This window comes from Nicotiana sylvestris, chromosome 11, assembly GCF_000393655.2.
Source record: "Nicotiana sylvestris chromosome 11, ASM39365v2, whole genome shotgun sequence".
Taxonomy (NCBI): domain Eukaryota; kingdom Viridiplantae; phylum Streptophyta; class Magnoliopsida; order Solanales; family Solanaceae; genus Nicotiana; species Nicotiana sylvestris.
This window is the reverse complement of record NC_091067.1, coordinates 74329326-74343223: the sequence shown is the minus strand read 5'-3', so window position 1 is coordinate 74343223 and position 13898 is coordinate 74329326. Positions and strand designations below refer to the sequence as shown.

The 13898-nt window shown below is 32.8% G+C and overlaps 1 protein-coding gene across 1 annotated transcript; it reads right to left on the bottom strand.

Moving 5' to 3' along the window:
• Positions 1-9745: 9745 nt before the first annotated feature.
• LOC138881175 (uncharacterized) lies at positions 9746-11491 on the bottom strand. The gene is made up of 4 exons (XM_070161381.1): positions 11064-11491; positions 10676-10805; positions 10054-10565; positions 9746-9971 (listed from the first exon to the last, which is right to left on the bottom strand). The coding sequence occupies exons 1-4, from the start codon at positions 11489-11491 to the stop codon at positions 9746-9748; spliced, it is 1296 nt and encodes a 431-aa protein (XP_070017482.1).
• Between the last annotated feature and the right edge of the window lie 2407 nt (positions 11492-13898).

Sequence of the window (13898 nt, the reverse complement as noted above, 5' to 3'; positions counted from 1 at the left end):
GAATCTCATTCGGTATCGATTATGGATCAACAACTACCGAGAAAAGAAGGTTTTTTTACCTTTTTTAAGCTTATACTAGGATTGAAATTCTCCTACTATATAAAGAAAAAGTTTTTCGTTAGTCTAACACATTGTAACACGCGATTCGAAGCAATAAAAGTTCATTTTTGTCTTCTAGCTACTATTAAAGGCATTATTCACTTGTTATTTTCTTCATTCGTGACTATGCTCGATCCGAGGATCCAATCGATGACGAGTTCCACTGTTCAATATAAGATCAGACTTGGCCATCGTATTGCAATTGATTTGATCATTTATTTTGTCTTTAACTCATCTATCTATTATTATTAATTATTCGTATTGAATTAAATCATCTATCCTTTAAACCACATATAAATTTAATTGTTACTCATTTTTGGGATAAATAGGAATGTCCCCATTTTTATTGTCTTAGCAAATATCCCCATTTTTTACGTGAACACCATAGTTCTTCAATATTTAAAACTTGAAATTTTTATTTGGTGGTGGAAAGTAGAAGGTTAATGATCTATTATTGTTAAAATTGTTTGGATGTTGATAATTTATGTTTAAATTAGTTCACACACCAATCTAGTGATTTCCTATAAAAGGCTCAAAACTCCGTTGTTGGACCTTAAAAAGTGTTGAAGAAAATAAAGTGGGTCTTTTTAATTTGGTGTTATTTGTCTAAATTGGTAGTTGAAAATTATTTGTGTTTTGTATTTGAAAGCTTTGTTTCAAATTTGAGATCATTTGGAGCAGATTTGGGGTGATTTGATTGACAAGAATTAACCCAAATAGCCACCCACCTAATTGCTTAAACTAGAAATGGCCGACGGATATATAATTTATGTATAATTCATGTATAATATGTTTGTAACTGTATATAATAAATGTATAATCATGTATGTCATCTAGAAAAAGTAAACAGGGAATTAAGCAGGCTATTTGTGTAATCCCAAATTGAAATTGCAAATTCGAAGAACACTTTGTTAAAATCAGTATTTTAAAAGGCGTTTTCGGGGCGAGGCGCACCAAAAACGCTCTGAGGCGATGGTGTGGGGCGAAAGTCTCAAGAGGCGTATGCCCAGTAATTCAGGGAGTACACCCGGGCGTTCGGGGTGTACGCCCGGGCGTTTGAGGTACATTATTTAGTGAGGCGTAAGCCGAGAGACTTTTCCAAATCAAAACAAAATTTGTTGAATAAGTCCTTCATATAACACCCAAATTCTCAACAGTCAGCTTGGTAATTACTCAAAAGTTTTAAAAAGTAACTGAAATATATTAAATTTAAAAATCAAGATCTTTTTTATAGATTGAAGCCCTAATTCATGGTCTTTCCCAATTCTTTATCTTATCTGCTAGTCTGCTAATATCTCCCAAAAGCAACAAATATTGAATTTTTTTCTTTTTTTCTTTTTTACAAATACAAAGAGAACTTCATTCTCCTTCGTAGCAGCAAGTTCAAAGTTCAAATTGAAGGTTAGTCATCCTTTTTGTTCCTCCATGTAAATTTTTTTATTCTTTTAATATATATATATATCCACATGCTTATACTTTTTTATGCAATTTTACATGTTTAAAAATATTTAGTGTAATTATATTATTTTATAAAATATATAAAAATTAAATACCTATGGGGCTTGCGCCCCATACCTTGGGGCTTATGCCTCGCTGAGGCATATGTAAAACGCTCCGCCTTACGCCTTCGCCTCTTAAAACATTGGTTATGTAGATTTTGATAAATAACTTAATAAGTAGATAGAGTAAATATAGCATAAAACTCTACTAATCTGATAGAAAAATCTCTGAAGAGCAAAACCACGCCAACTTGATAGACTTTGACAAACAAATTAACAAACAGGTAGAGTAAATATAACATAAACTCACCACCTCGGTAGAGAAATGCTAAAGAGCAATAACTGAGTGCGAGTCGGGAGACCATTTTTTAAGAAGAATTAACCCAAATATTCGCCCACCTAATTTCTTAAACTAAAAATAGTCGTCGGATGTGTGTGTGTGTCTCTCTCTATATGTGTGTGTGTATAATAAATATATCATTATATATAATCAATGTATTATTTATGTATATTGACTAAATAGAATATTGAATCTGATTGACTATTTTTATAACAATCCTCTTTTTTTTAAAAATATTTTTCAATTTTAGGGACATTCAGCCAAGAACAGCCTTACGGGGCCATTCCTATCAATCAACTTTATAGGGAGAAGTGCACGGTTAGCCACTAATAACACATGTATTTACTTTTAAGCCACTGTTTAAAATGTCTTTAGTCTTTAGCCACTGCTTTAATAAACTTTAACTGTCCGGACGAAAATACCCTTCTGCTCATGTCCTTAACTTTTGAACTTGTAACTCTAAGTTCAGGACTTCAGGACTGCATGTCCTTAACTTTTGAACTTAACTTCAGGACTACATGTCCTTAACATTTGAACTTAACTTTAGGACTACATGTCCTTAACTTTTAAACTTGTAACTATAAGTTCAGGACCAAGTGTCCTTAACTTTTGAGCTTGTTAGTCTAAGTTCAGGACCTATTGTCCTTAACTTTTGGGCTTTTTTGCCTAAGTTCATGACCTATTGTCCTTAACTTTTGAGCTTGTTAGTCTAAGTTCAGGACTTAAGGACCTATTATCCTTAATTTTTGAACTTGTAACTGTAAGTTCAGGACCTATTATCCTTAACTTTTGAGTTTGTTAGTCTAAGTTCAGGACCAAATATCCTTAAGTTTTGAACTTGTAATTCTAAGTTTAGGACCAAGTGTCCTTAACACAGACAAAAACAATGAGTCTTTCTTTCAATTGTACCCCAGTTAGCACTTGCCCTAACTATATTATTTATGCTTCTGTGTTATAGTGTCCAAACTACACTAGCATCCAATTCGCCTTTTGCAGTTTGTTCAATTTTCATCTGTCCACTCTTCTTTTCTTCTTTTAGAGCACACTGTCAAATTTCATGAGTATTGCCAGTTTAAATTTGGTCGTCTGGCCATTTTCCTTAACTTCAATTATAGTATTAGTATCAGCTATCACGTTTCACAGACGACGGCACAGTTCTTCTCCCTAACATGAAAGAGATAGAAGAAAGGGTAACACAGTCTTTTCATATTAATTTTAATAGACTAGTGGCTACTATTGCTAAGCGTTAAAAATGCTGGATAAAAAGTAAATACCATTCTAAAAAGTGGCTACCCCACGCCATTTTTTACTTAAAAGACCTATCATAAAAGTTCAAATAAAGGGCGAACGGCACAAATAGCCACTAAAAGATGTGACTTTTATTTTAAAGCCACTGTTTTCAATGTATTTAGACTTTAGCCACTCCTTTTAAAAAACTTATACCTGACTGGACGAAAATACCCTTCTGGTATAACTTATACCTATGCTATCAACACAAGCAGCAGTTACACAAAGAGAAGAAGCGAGCAACAGCAGCAGCGGCGATCAACTGAGGACGAACCACCATTTCTCTTCCCGATTTCAAAAATTCAGCAATCTAATCCAAAAAAACAACATAGATAAACAGTAAGTTGTAATTTCATGTGTTTCTATCAATTTTTATTTCGCTATAGTTATACTTTTTTAGATCTGTATTGATTTGATTATATATTAGATAAGAATTTGATTTTTTTTGAATTTCTGGATTGATAAATTTATAGACACCGCCTCCTATGATAATTCTGTATTCCGGACATAGTGTCTTCATTTTGGAAATTGAATTCAAAAAAATAAGAACACTATGTCCTTAACTTTGATTCTACTGGCCTCATTTTGCAAATTGAATAAAAAAACTTAAGGACAAAATGTCCTTCACTTTGTTGTTGTTCTTCTGTATACAAAATTAAGGACTAGCAGTCCTTAACTTTTAATTCCATGTTTAAATGTTAAAGGACAGGCAGTCCTTAGCTTTTAATTTCTGGTTCAAAAGTTAAGGACTGGTAGTCCTTAAGTTTTAATTCCATGTCTAAAACTTAAGGACTGACAGTCCTTAACTTTTAATTTTAATTCCATGTTTAAATGTTAAAGGACAAACAGTCCTTAGCTATTAATTTCTGGTTCAAAAGTTAAGGACTAGCAATCGTTAAGTTTTAATTCCATGTTTAAATGTTAAAGGACAAACAGTCCTTAGCTTTTAATTTTTGGTTCAAAAGTTAAGGACTAGCAATCCTTAAGTTTTAATTCCATGTTTAAATGTTAAGGACTAACAGTCCTTAACTTTTAATTCCATGTTTAAATGTTAAAGGACAGGCAGTCCTTAGCTTTTAATTTCTGGTTCAAAAGTTAAGGACTGGTAGTCCTTATGTTTTAATTCCATGTTTAAATGTTAAGGACTGACAGTCCTTAACTTTTAATTCCATGTTTAAATGTTAAAGGACAAACAGTCCTTAGCTTTTAATTTCTGGTTCAAAAGTTAAGGACTAGCAATCCTTAAGTTTTAATTCTATGTTTAAATGTTAAGGACTGACAGTCCTTAACTTTTAATTCCATGTTTAAATGTTAAAGGACAGGCAGTCCTTAGCTTTTAATTTCTGGTTCAAAAGTTAAGGACTGGTAGTCCTTAAGTTTTAATTCCATGTTTAAAACTTAAGGACTGGCAGTCCTTAACTTTTAATTTTAATTCCATGTTTAAATGTTAAAGGAGAAACAGTCCTTAGCTTTTAATTTCTGGTTCAAAAGTTAAGGACTGGTAGTCCTTAAGTTTTAATTCCATTTTTAAATGTTAAGGACTGACAGTCCTTAAATTTTAATTCCATGTTTAAATGTTAAAGGACAGGCAGTCCTTAGCTTTTAATTTCTGGTTCAAAAGTTAAGGACTGGTAGTCCTTAAGTTTTAATTCCATTTTTAAAACTTAAGGACTGACAGTCCTTAACTTTTAATTCCATGTTTAAATGTTAAAGGACAGACAGTCCTTAGCTTTTAATTTCTGGTTCAAAAGTTAAGGACTGGCAGTCCTTAACTTTTAATTCCATGTTTAAATGTTAAGGACTGACAGTCCTTAACTTTTAATTCCATGTTTAAACTTAAGGACTGACAGTCCTTAACTTTTAATTCCATGTTTAAAACTTAAGGACTGGCAGTCCTTAACTTTAATTACATGTTTAAATGTTAAGGACAGACAGTCCTTATCTTGGTCTTGCACTTACAATACACTTGTTCTTAATTCTACAAGGATTTCTTTATAACGTATGTCTTTGTTTCCCATTCTCTTGACTTGTAGGATGGAAACAATATGCATAATAGTTGCTTTTAATGGTAGATGGACTGAAGACTATAAATATCTTGATCATCAAACAAAGCTTTTCCTAGCACCTGAGTCAATTCAGTTTGAAGATTTCGTTAAACAGATTTTTGAGCTTATTGAATTGGATAGAGAAAAGTTTGAAATAGTGATATGGTTTGATATCAACCTTGGAACAAGCAAAGGAATGCTTGTATCCAAAGATTTAGATCTTCACACATGTATAGAGTTGCTAAAAACTCATTCACTCTTCAAGAGCTGTCGTTTCATAGTTGATATTTCGGAAAGAGTTTTTGCATCAACAAGCAATGAACATGCCAACACAAAAACTCAACATGACAATCAAGAGCGATGCCAACAGATAGTTGAAGTAGATATGGTTGAAGCTCAACCATTAAATGAAGAGGTGCATCAAACATTTGATTCTATTCAAGTAGAAGGACAAAGCATTATAGAGATTGACAACGAACAAGCTTTGGGTATTCAAGTCTTAGAGAGTGCACCGGTAATCGAAGTAGTTGCTGACAAAACCTGCACTCAAATAACTAAACGAAGATCAAATTTGAAACAAAAAGAATCCCCAACTACAATATTAAGAGAAAATGCTTCTTTGGATCAAATAAAAGTCGGATCAGTATTTGACAATAAGAAGAGCATAATTAATTGTTTTTCTAATGTAGCAATCAAAGGACATTTTGAATTCAAAGTTGTTAGATCAATCTCAACAAGATATTCGTTGACATGCAATGATGATAGGTGTCGTTGGTGTGTGCGTGCTTTCAGAATTAAAGACTCAACATTATTCAAGATAGTAAAGCTTGAGAAAAAGCATGACTGCTCTGTTAACACTAGGAAAGCAGATCAAAGGCATGCTACTTCAAAGTTGATTAGTGGTTACATTATCGATAATCTTCGGGACCCAAGATTTGAAGTTACACCAGCTTTTGTCATGGCAGAGATGCAAAAATTGCATGGACTAGACATTGGATATCACAAGGCGTGGCGTGCTATTCAACATGCTTCCGCTTTAATAAGAGGAAGTCCCGAAGAAAATTATGAATTATTGTGTTCATACTTGTATATGATGACAAGTAAAAACCCGGGAACTTATACTAACATAAAGATAGACGACAACAACAGGTAAACAATTTAGGACATGCTGTCTTTAGCCTTGTTAACTTTTGAGTTATAACCAGAAGTTGAGGACTGCCTATCCTTAAGTTTTGAACTTGTAATTAAAAGTTAAGGACTTCCAGTCCTTAAGTTTTGAACTTTGAAATAAAAGTTAAGGACAGCATGTCCTTAACTTTATAACTTGTAAATGTAAGTTAAGGACTGACTGTCCTAAACTTCGGGTATTTTAACCTTGTTTTATATTGTATTTTCAGGTTTCTTTATATGTTTTACGCATATGGATCATCGATAGCTGGTTGGAATCATTGTAGACCAGTGATTGCTATTGATGCGACTTTTTTGAAGTCAAAATATCGTGGTGTTTTAATGATTTCAGTTTCAAAAGATGCAAATAACCAAATTTTCCCATTAGCCTTTGGAATAGCAGAATCTGAAAACAACAATTCCTATGAGTGGTACTTTAGTCAGCTTCGCAATGCAATTGGGAGCCGTGAGAATTTGATTTTTTTATCAGACAGGCATCAAGCTATTGCAAATGGCATTGTAAAGGTATATCCTGAAAGCCATCATGGGATTTGCATCTATCATTTGGAGCAGAACCTAAAGCGAAGAAAGGTGAAAAGTGAGGTCATAAAACTTTTCCAAAGTGCTGCAAGAGTATACAAGCGTAAAGAATTTGACATATACATGTCAGATATTGCAAATGTAGATAAGAAAACTTATGACTACTTGATGGAAGAACCACCGGAAAGATGGGCACGTTCGTGTAGTCCACAACGAAGATATGACATGCTCACAACAAATATAGTTGAATCGATGAATTCAGTGCTATTAGAAGAAAGGGAGCTGCCTATACTAAGAATGATGGATTTCATTCAAGTGAAGCTACAACATTGGTTTTATGAAAGAAGAAATAAAGCAGAAGGAACATTTTATGATGTTTCTTGTTGGGTAGAGGAGGAATTGAAGAACAGAATAGATTTAGCATTTACTTTGAACGTAAGTATTATGTTTTATGTTTATATTATGATTTTGACATTTTTTAACATAATGTACTCACTTATAATTTTTCAACATTGAAGGTCTTCCCTGTTGATTCATGGCGTTCTAGAGTTGAAGAAGAAGGAATAACTTTCTTGGTGGACTTAAACAAAAGAACATGTGATTGTTTTCAATTTCAACTTGATGAATTACCATGCATACATGCAATTGCAGCTATCGAGAAGAGAAACATCAAGAAGTCTGACTTTTGTTCGCACTGGTACTTAAAGGAATCTTGGCTGAAAACATATGAAAGACAAATACATCCTGTAGGACATACTAATTCATGAATTGTACCAGAGAGTGTTAAGTCACAAATTATTAAACCTCCAGATTTCAAAGTGCCACCAGGTAGAAGGCAAAAGAAAAGGCATATTCCTGCTACCGAGCCATCAAAAATAAAATTCAAATGTGGTCGTTGCAGAAGAATTGGTCATAATAGAACAGCTTGTATATATTCTCCGGCACTCCATCCATTTTCAAGAAAGCATATAGAAGAGTAGAAATATACACTTATGTTTATCGACTCTTTTAAGTTTTTGCTATAGATTGTATTCATTATTATTCTAATTTGAGCGGATGCCTAGATTTTCAATATTTATATCATGTTACGTTCTTTTAATTTCTTTTGAGTTCAACAATTAAAAGTTATTAACAGGAGTCAGTAAGTTCAACTTGCAATTTTGAAAACGTAATGACTGTCTGTCCTTAACTTTGAATTTCAAGTTCAAAAGTTAAGGACATGAGGTCCTTAAGTTATAGTCTCATGTTAAAAACTTAAGGACTGTCTGTCCTTAACTTTGAATTTTAAGTTCAAACGTTAAGGACATGAGGTCCTTAAGTTATAGTCCCATATTAAAAACGTAATGACTGTCTGTCCTTAACTTTGAATTTCAAGTTCAAAAGTTAAGGACATGAGGTCCTTAAGTTATAGTCCCATGTTAAAAACTTAAGGACTGTCTATCCTTAACTTTGAATTTCAAGTTCAAAAGTTAAGGATATGAGGTCCTTAAGTTATAGTCCCATGTTAAATACTTGAGGACTGTTTGTCATTAACTACAGGAGTCCATAAGTTTGAAATACAAGTTAAAAACTTAAGGACTCTCTGTCCTTAACTTTAAATTTTACGTTCAAACGTTAAGGACATAGGTCCTTAAGTTATAGTCCCATGTTAAAAACTTGAGGACTGTTTGTCATTAACTACATGAGTCCTTAAATTTGAAATACAAGTTAAAAACGTAATGACTGTCTATCCTTAACTTTGAATTTCAAGTTCAAAAGTTAAGGACATGAGGTCCTTAAGTTATAGTCCCATGTTAAAAACTTGAGGACTGTCTGTCCTTAACTTTGAATTTTAAGTTCAAACGTTAAGGACATGAGGTCCTTAAATTATAGTCCCATGTTAAAAACTTGAGGACTGTTTGTCATTAACTACAAGAGTCCTTCAATTTGAAATACAAGTTAAAAATTTAAGGACTGTCTGTCCTTAACTTTAAATTTTAAGTTCAAACGTTAAGGACATGAGGTCCTTAAGTTATAGTCCCATGTTAAAAACTTGAGGACTGTTTGTCATTAACTACAGGAGTCAAGTTTGAAATACAAATTAAAAACTTAAGGACTATCTGTCCTTAACTTTAAATTTTAAGTTCAAACGTTAAGGACATAGGTCCTTAAGTTATAGTCCCATGTTAAAAACTTGAGGACTGTTTGTCATTAACTACAGGAGTCCTTAAATTTGAAATACAAGTTAAAAACGTAATGACTGTTTGTCCTTAACTTTGAATTTCAAGTTCAAAAGTTAAGGACATGAGGTCCTTAAGTTATAGTCCCATGTTAAAAACTTGAGGACTGTCTGTCCTTAACTTTGAATTTTAAGTTCAAAAGTTAAGGATATGGGGTCCTTAAGTTATAGTCCCATGTTAAAAACTTGAGGACTGTTTGTCATTAACTACAGGAGTCCTTAAATTTGAAATACAAGTTAAAAACTTAAGGACTGTCTGTCCTTAACTTTAAATTTTAAGTTCAAACGTTAAGGACATGAGGTCCTTAAGTTATAGTCCCATGTTAAAAACTTGAGGACTGTCTGTCCTTAACTTTGAATTTTAAGTTCAAACGTTAAGGATTGAAATTGTAATTTTGCATAGCTGTTACAAAAAATTATGCTATGCCAACAAAACAAAATATAAGTGCCTTTTCACAAATTTACAGAATATTTCAGAACTATCCTAAACTAGCATAATTCAGATGTCACCTTTACAACAATTTTATACAAAAATAACACCACAATTTCTTTACAACTCCTTTGGACATAATGTTTCATTTTCACTCTCATAATCATCACCAATATTTTCTGGTGGAGTATCGTAACCAGAATTTCTTTTCCATTCACCATGTGCCCAAAGATTTGCAGCAAGTTCTTTTCGAAAGTCTTTTATGTCTTCGGGTTGGAATTGCTGCACATCCTTTCCAATCATCAGCAACTCGGCAAATTTGATCAGGAATGCACCACAATCAGTCCTAAGAGAAATGTAAGATATGCAGTGAATTAAACAATAAATCTTAAGTACATATAAATAATATAACAAATAATAACACGTACGATCCAGTTTGGTGTGGTGATCTTTGCCACTGTATATCAAATTTGTTGAAGACATTCCCAAAAGACTTGTGATTTTTGTCAAACTGTGAGAACTTTAGCAAATGGGGGATCATGCGTGCATACATTTGCATGTAGTTCATTCCTGCTTCATATGGCTCACTGTATATGGAATCATATACATCAATCTTTTTTTGATTCAAGTCCAATACTCCCAACAAAAAGTGTGTCACAACTTCATCATCTTCTGAAGGAAGCCGACATGGAAAAAAGATTTTGTCAACCTCAGTCCATGCAATTCCACATCTACGGCTGTCCCCCCACACATATGGTGTCAGAAATAACTGATTATCACCAGCACACCAAAACTCATCACTAGCATCTTCACTGAAATCTTTATACACAAGTGCCATATAATTATCAAAAAGAACATCAGTAGTTGTGCATCGAAAAGGATGATCGCGAGGGTGGTAACATTCCTTCTTTCTCAGATAATAGAGAGCAATGTCAATATGCTTCATAAAAAGGCAAAAAATAAAACAAATCAATAACAAATCAGTCATAAAATAATGAAAAAATGATAAATTAATTATAGAAAAAATAAATGCCTTGTGAATTATCTAACCTTATCATCAAGAACAAATTTGCTATCTGAAAGCTCAAGGAAAAACATTTTGCTACTGATTTTTTGATGATACAATTTGTATGGTTTTTTCCTCAAACTATTATCATCAGCATATAAATCAATTTGTCCCCTGAAAATTTTGAAAATGTCAAGTTAGAATTTTGAAAACTTTAATCTATAACTTAAGGACCAAGTGTCCTTAGCTTTTGAATTTGATACTCAAACTTAAGGACTGCATGTCCTTAGCTTATGAATTTTGAATTCAAACTTAAGGACAAGAAGTCCTTAAGTTTTAAACTTGAATCTATAAGTTAAGGACAGTTAGTCCTAAAATTAGTCTTACAATCACAGAAGTTAAGGATGTAGTGAAACACATTAAGAGACTTACTCTTTTTTGCGACCTCTCCTTTTCTCCTTGCCCAACCACACAATGAATTTCTTCACTAATTTTTCATCTTCTTTGGCATAATGAAAAATACACCTACGAGTATAGGTTGATTTTATCCAACCTGAACTCTTCAGAGTATTTTGATTGTCTGCCTTGGAACTTACTGCTTTTCCTTCCTTATCAAAAGGAGATTTCAACTGCCAGCTTAACTTCTTGTTCCTTTTACCTCGACCAAGTTCTTCTTCAACATTTCCTTCACCCTCCATAGTCAAAGTCGCATCAATGTCCATTAGCTTACTTGGAGGAGTAGGAGTAAGAAGAGAAAATGACGGACCATCATAACCAATACTGTCTTTCTTTCTTTTCCTTCTATATTGGTTAATATTGTCATCATTGGTGTCCTCTTTGTTTTCCTCTGGTGGCGACATTATATATATATATATATATATATATATATATATATATATATATATATATACATATTCATATTAGTTTTCTGCAACAGGTCAAATGAAGAGACAAAATTTCAATTGTACATATAATAATTAGGGCACAATCAGTACCTGTCTTCTCCACAGTACCTTCTTGTGTTTTTTCAAGAGACAACTCAGCTAAAATATTGCGTGCAGCATTTTCTTTTTCTTGCAATTCCACATTTTCTTTATCTTGCAGTTGTTCACCATGATCTTTAGATGCTTGTTGACAAGATTCTGCAAAAATATTTACAACAGCTAACATGTTAATAATCTTTAATTAAAACAAACATATATAAAATTAAAAAAGCACTGCCTAACCATTTGCAATATCCAAGATCATTCCAGCTACATCATCAACATCACATATTGCATCTATAGATTTGGAACCAATCTCACTTCTGCCTATGTCTTGAGATTGTAGTCCAGTTTTCTCTTGATACTGCACTCCAGCTTCTTTGCTTGCTGCTTCAAAAGAAACAATATATAATGAAATAAAGATACAATATATAATGAAAAATTTATCTAACCTTGACTAGCACAAGTTTGAACTCCAAATTTTTCTTTGTATGACAGCAGTGTAGAGAGATCATACGTTCCTTCTAAGCATTTGCATACAATCTCGCTGACACTTGTCCCCAATGGACTTGTTAAATCCTCCTGTGATTGCAATCCACAAACTCTACAAATTTTCTCCGGCACTCCACAAACTTCTGCATGCACATGCATAGTTTATATGTATTAATCTATTGAATATACATTTCAACGAAAATAAAAATCAAAATCTATAACTAACCTTTCCCAATATCAGTAACATTTTCAGTTTCATCATCTAGATGTGCATCTCTAAATTCTCTTTCATACTGACCCTCTGCATGAACATCCATATAATCACATTCAACACCACCTGCATCTTGGTTGAATATGCCAGTACGCTCAGTAGCACGACAATGATCATCAACTCCATATTTTCTAATTGGAACACTAGATTCTCTATCTGTGTTCATCTGATCAGCTTTCCCAAACATGTTCATCAAAGTATCAAGCTTTGATCCTAGAGTTTTCTTTAAATCCTGAGAAAGCAACTAAGTTACAAAGAGAAGGACATGTTTAAAACTTAAGGACATGCAGTCCTTAAGTTTGAACTTAAAGTTCAAAACTTAAGGAAATGCAATCCTTAAGTTTGAACTCCAAGTTCAAAAGTTAAGGACAAGAAGTCCTTAACTTTGAATTCCAAGTTCAAAACTTAAGGACATAATGTCCTTAAGTTTCATTTCAAAGTTCAAAAGTAAGGACAGGCAGTCCTTAAGTTTGAACTTAAAGTTCAAAACTTAAGGAAATGCAATCCTTAAGTTTGAACTCCAAGTTCAAAAGTTAAGGACAAGAAGTCCTTAACTTTGAATTCCAAGTTCAAAACTTAAGGACATGATGTCCTTAAGTTTCATTTCAAAGTTCAAAAGTAAGGACAGGCAGTCCTTAAGTTTGAACTTAAAGTTCAAAACTTAAGGAAATGCAATCCTTAAGTTTGAACTCCAAGTTCAAAAGTTAAGGACAAGAAGTCCTTAACTTTGAATTCCAAGTTCAAAACTTAAGGACATAATGTCCTTAAGTTTCATTTCAAAGTTCAAAAGTTAAGGACAAGAAGTCCTTATCTTTCAATTCCAAGTTCACTGAAATTACCTTGATTTCGTTCTCAATTTTTTTTTCCGATACAACAATTTTCTGATTAACTCTGGTAACTTCTGCTTGCAAATCCTTCTTAAAACTCTCTGATAATCTCTGAATCAAAAAACATAATATAAAAAAAAGGTGTTCGTAAGCAAGAAATAATCAAATAAAAAACTAATACTATTCAAAGGCAGAAACACATACTCTAACAATTTCCTTAAGTACGCCTTCGTCAAATTGTGTGGAAGAAGACCTTGAGCCTTGATCTTGTGAAACTGGCTCCTCCACACAAAGAGGCTGTGTATCTTCTTCTTCCACGGGAATAAAGGGTGACACCTCAATCAACTTAAACACCTATTATATAAGAAAAACTAAACATAAGTATACATAACTAAAACAAATAAACAAAAAAAGAGATAGTAATTACATTAACTTACTTTTTTATTATGGAAATATTTTCTACAAAGAGCATCAAATTGTGGAGACTTCATTTCAGAATAACATAACATTCGAGGATAACCAACTTCTTTGAAGTTCACAAATTGTTTCTCTTGGAAAATAGGAAGTACTTCCATAATCCAGACACAAAACGCAAAAGGAAAGCCAACTAAAGTGTAGCTATCAATATCTTTTTCTTTCTCTTTCTCCTTCTGAACATCATTCTCATTTGATTTCAAGCAACTCTTCAATGATT

What these genes read in the sequence shown, in the direction of transcription:
- LOC138881175 (XM_070161381.1), bottom strand. Translation starts at nt 11,491, where the DNA reads ATGTCGCCACCAGAGGAAAACAAAGAGGACACCAATGATGACAATATT. An exon ending in AATTTGTTCTTGATGATAAG is followed by an intron (nt 10,566 to 10,675) that starts GTTAGATAATTC and finishes CTTTTTATGAAG; the next exon opens with CATATTGACATTGCTCTCTA. An exon ending in TCACCACACCAAACTGGATC is followed by an intron (nt 9,972 to 10,053) that starts GTACGTGTTATT and finishes CATTTCTCTTAG; the next exon opens with GACTGATTGTGGTGCATTCC.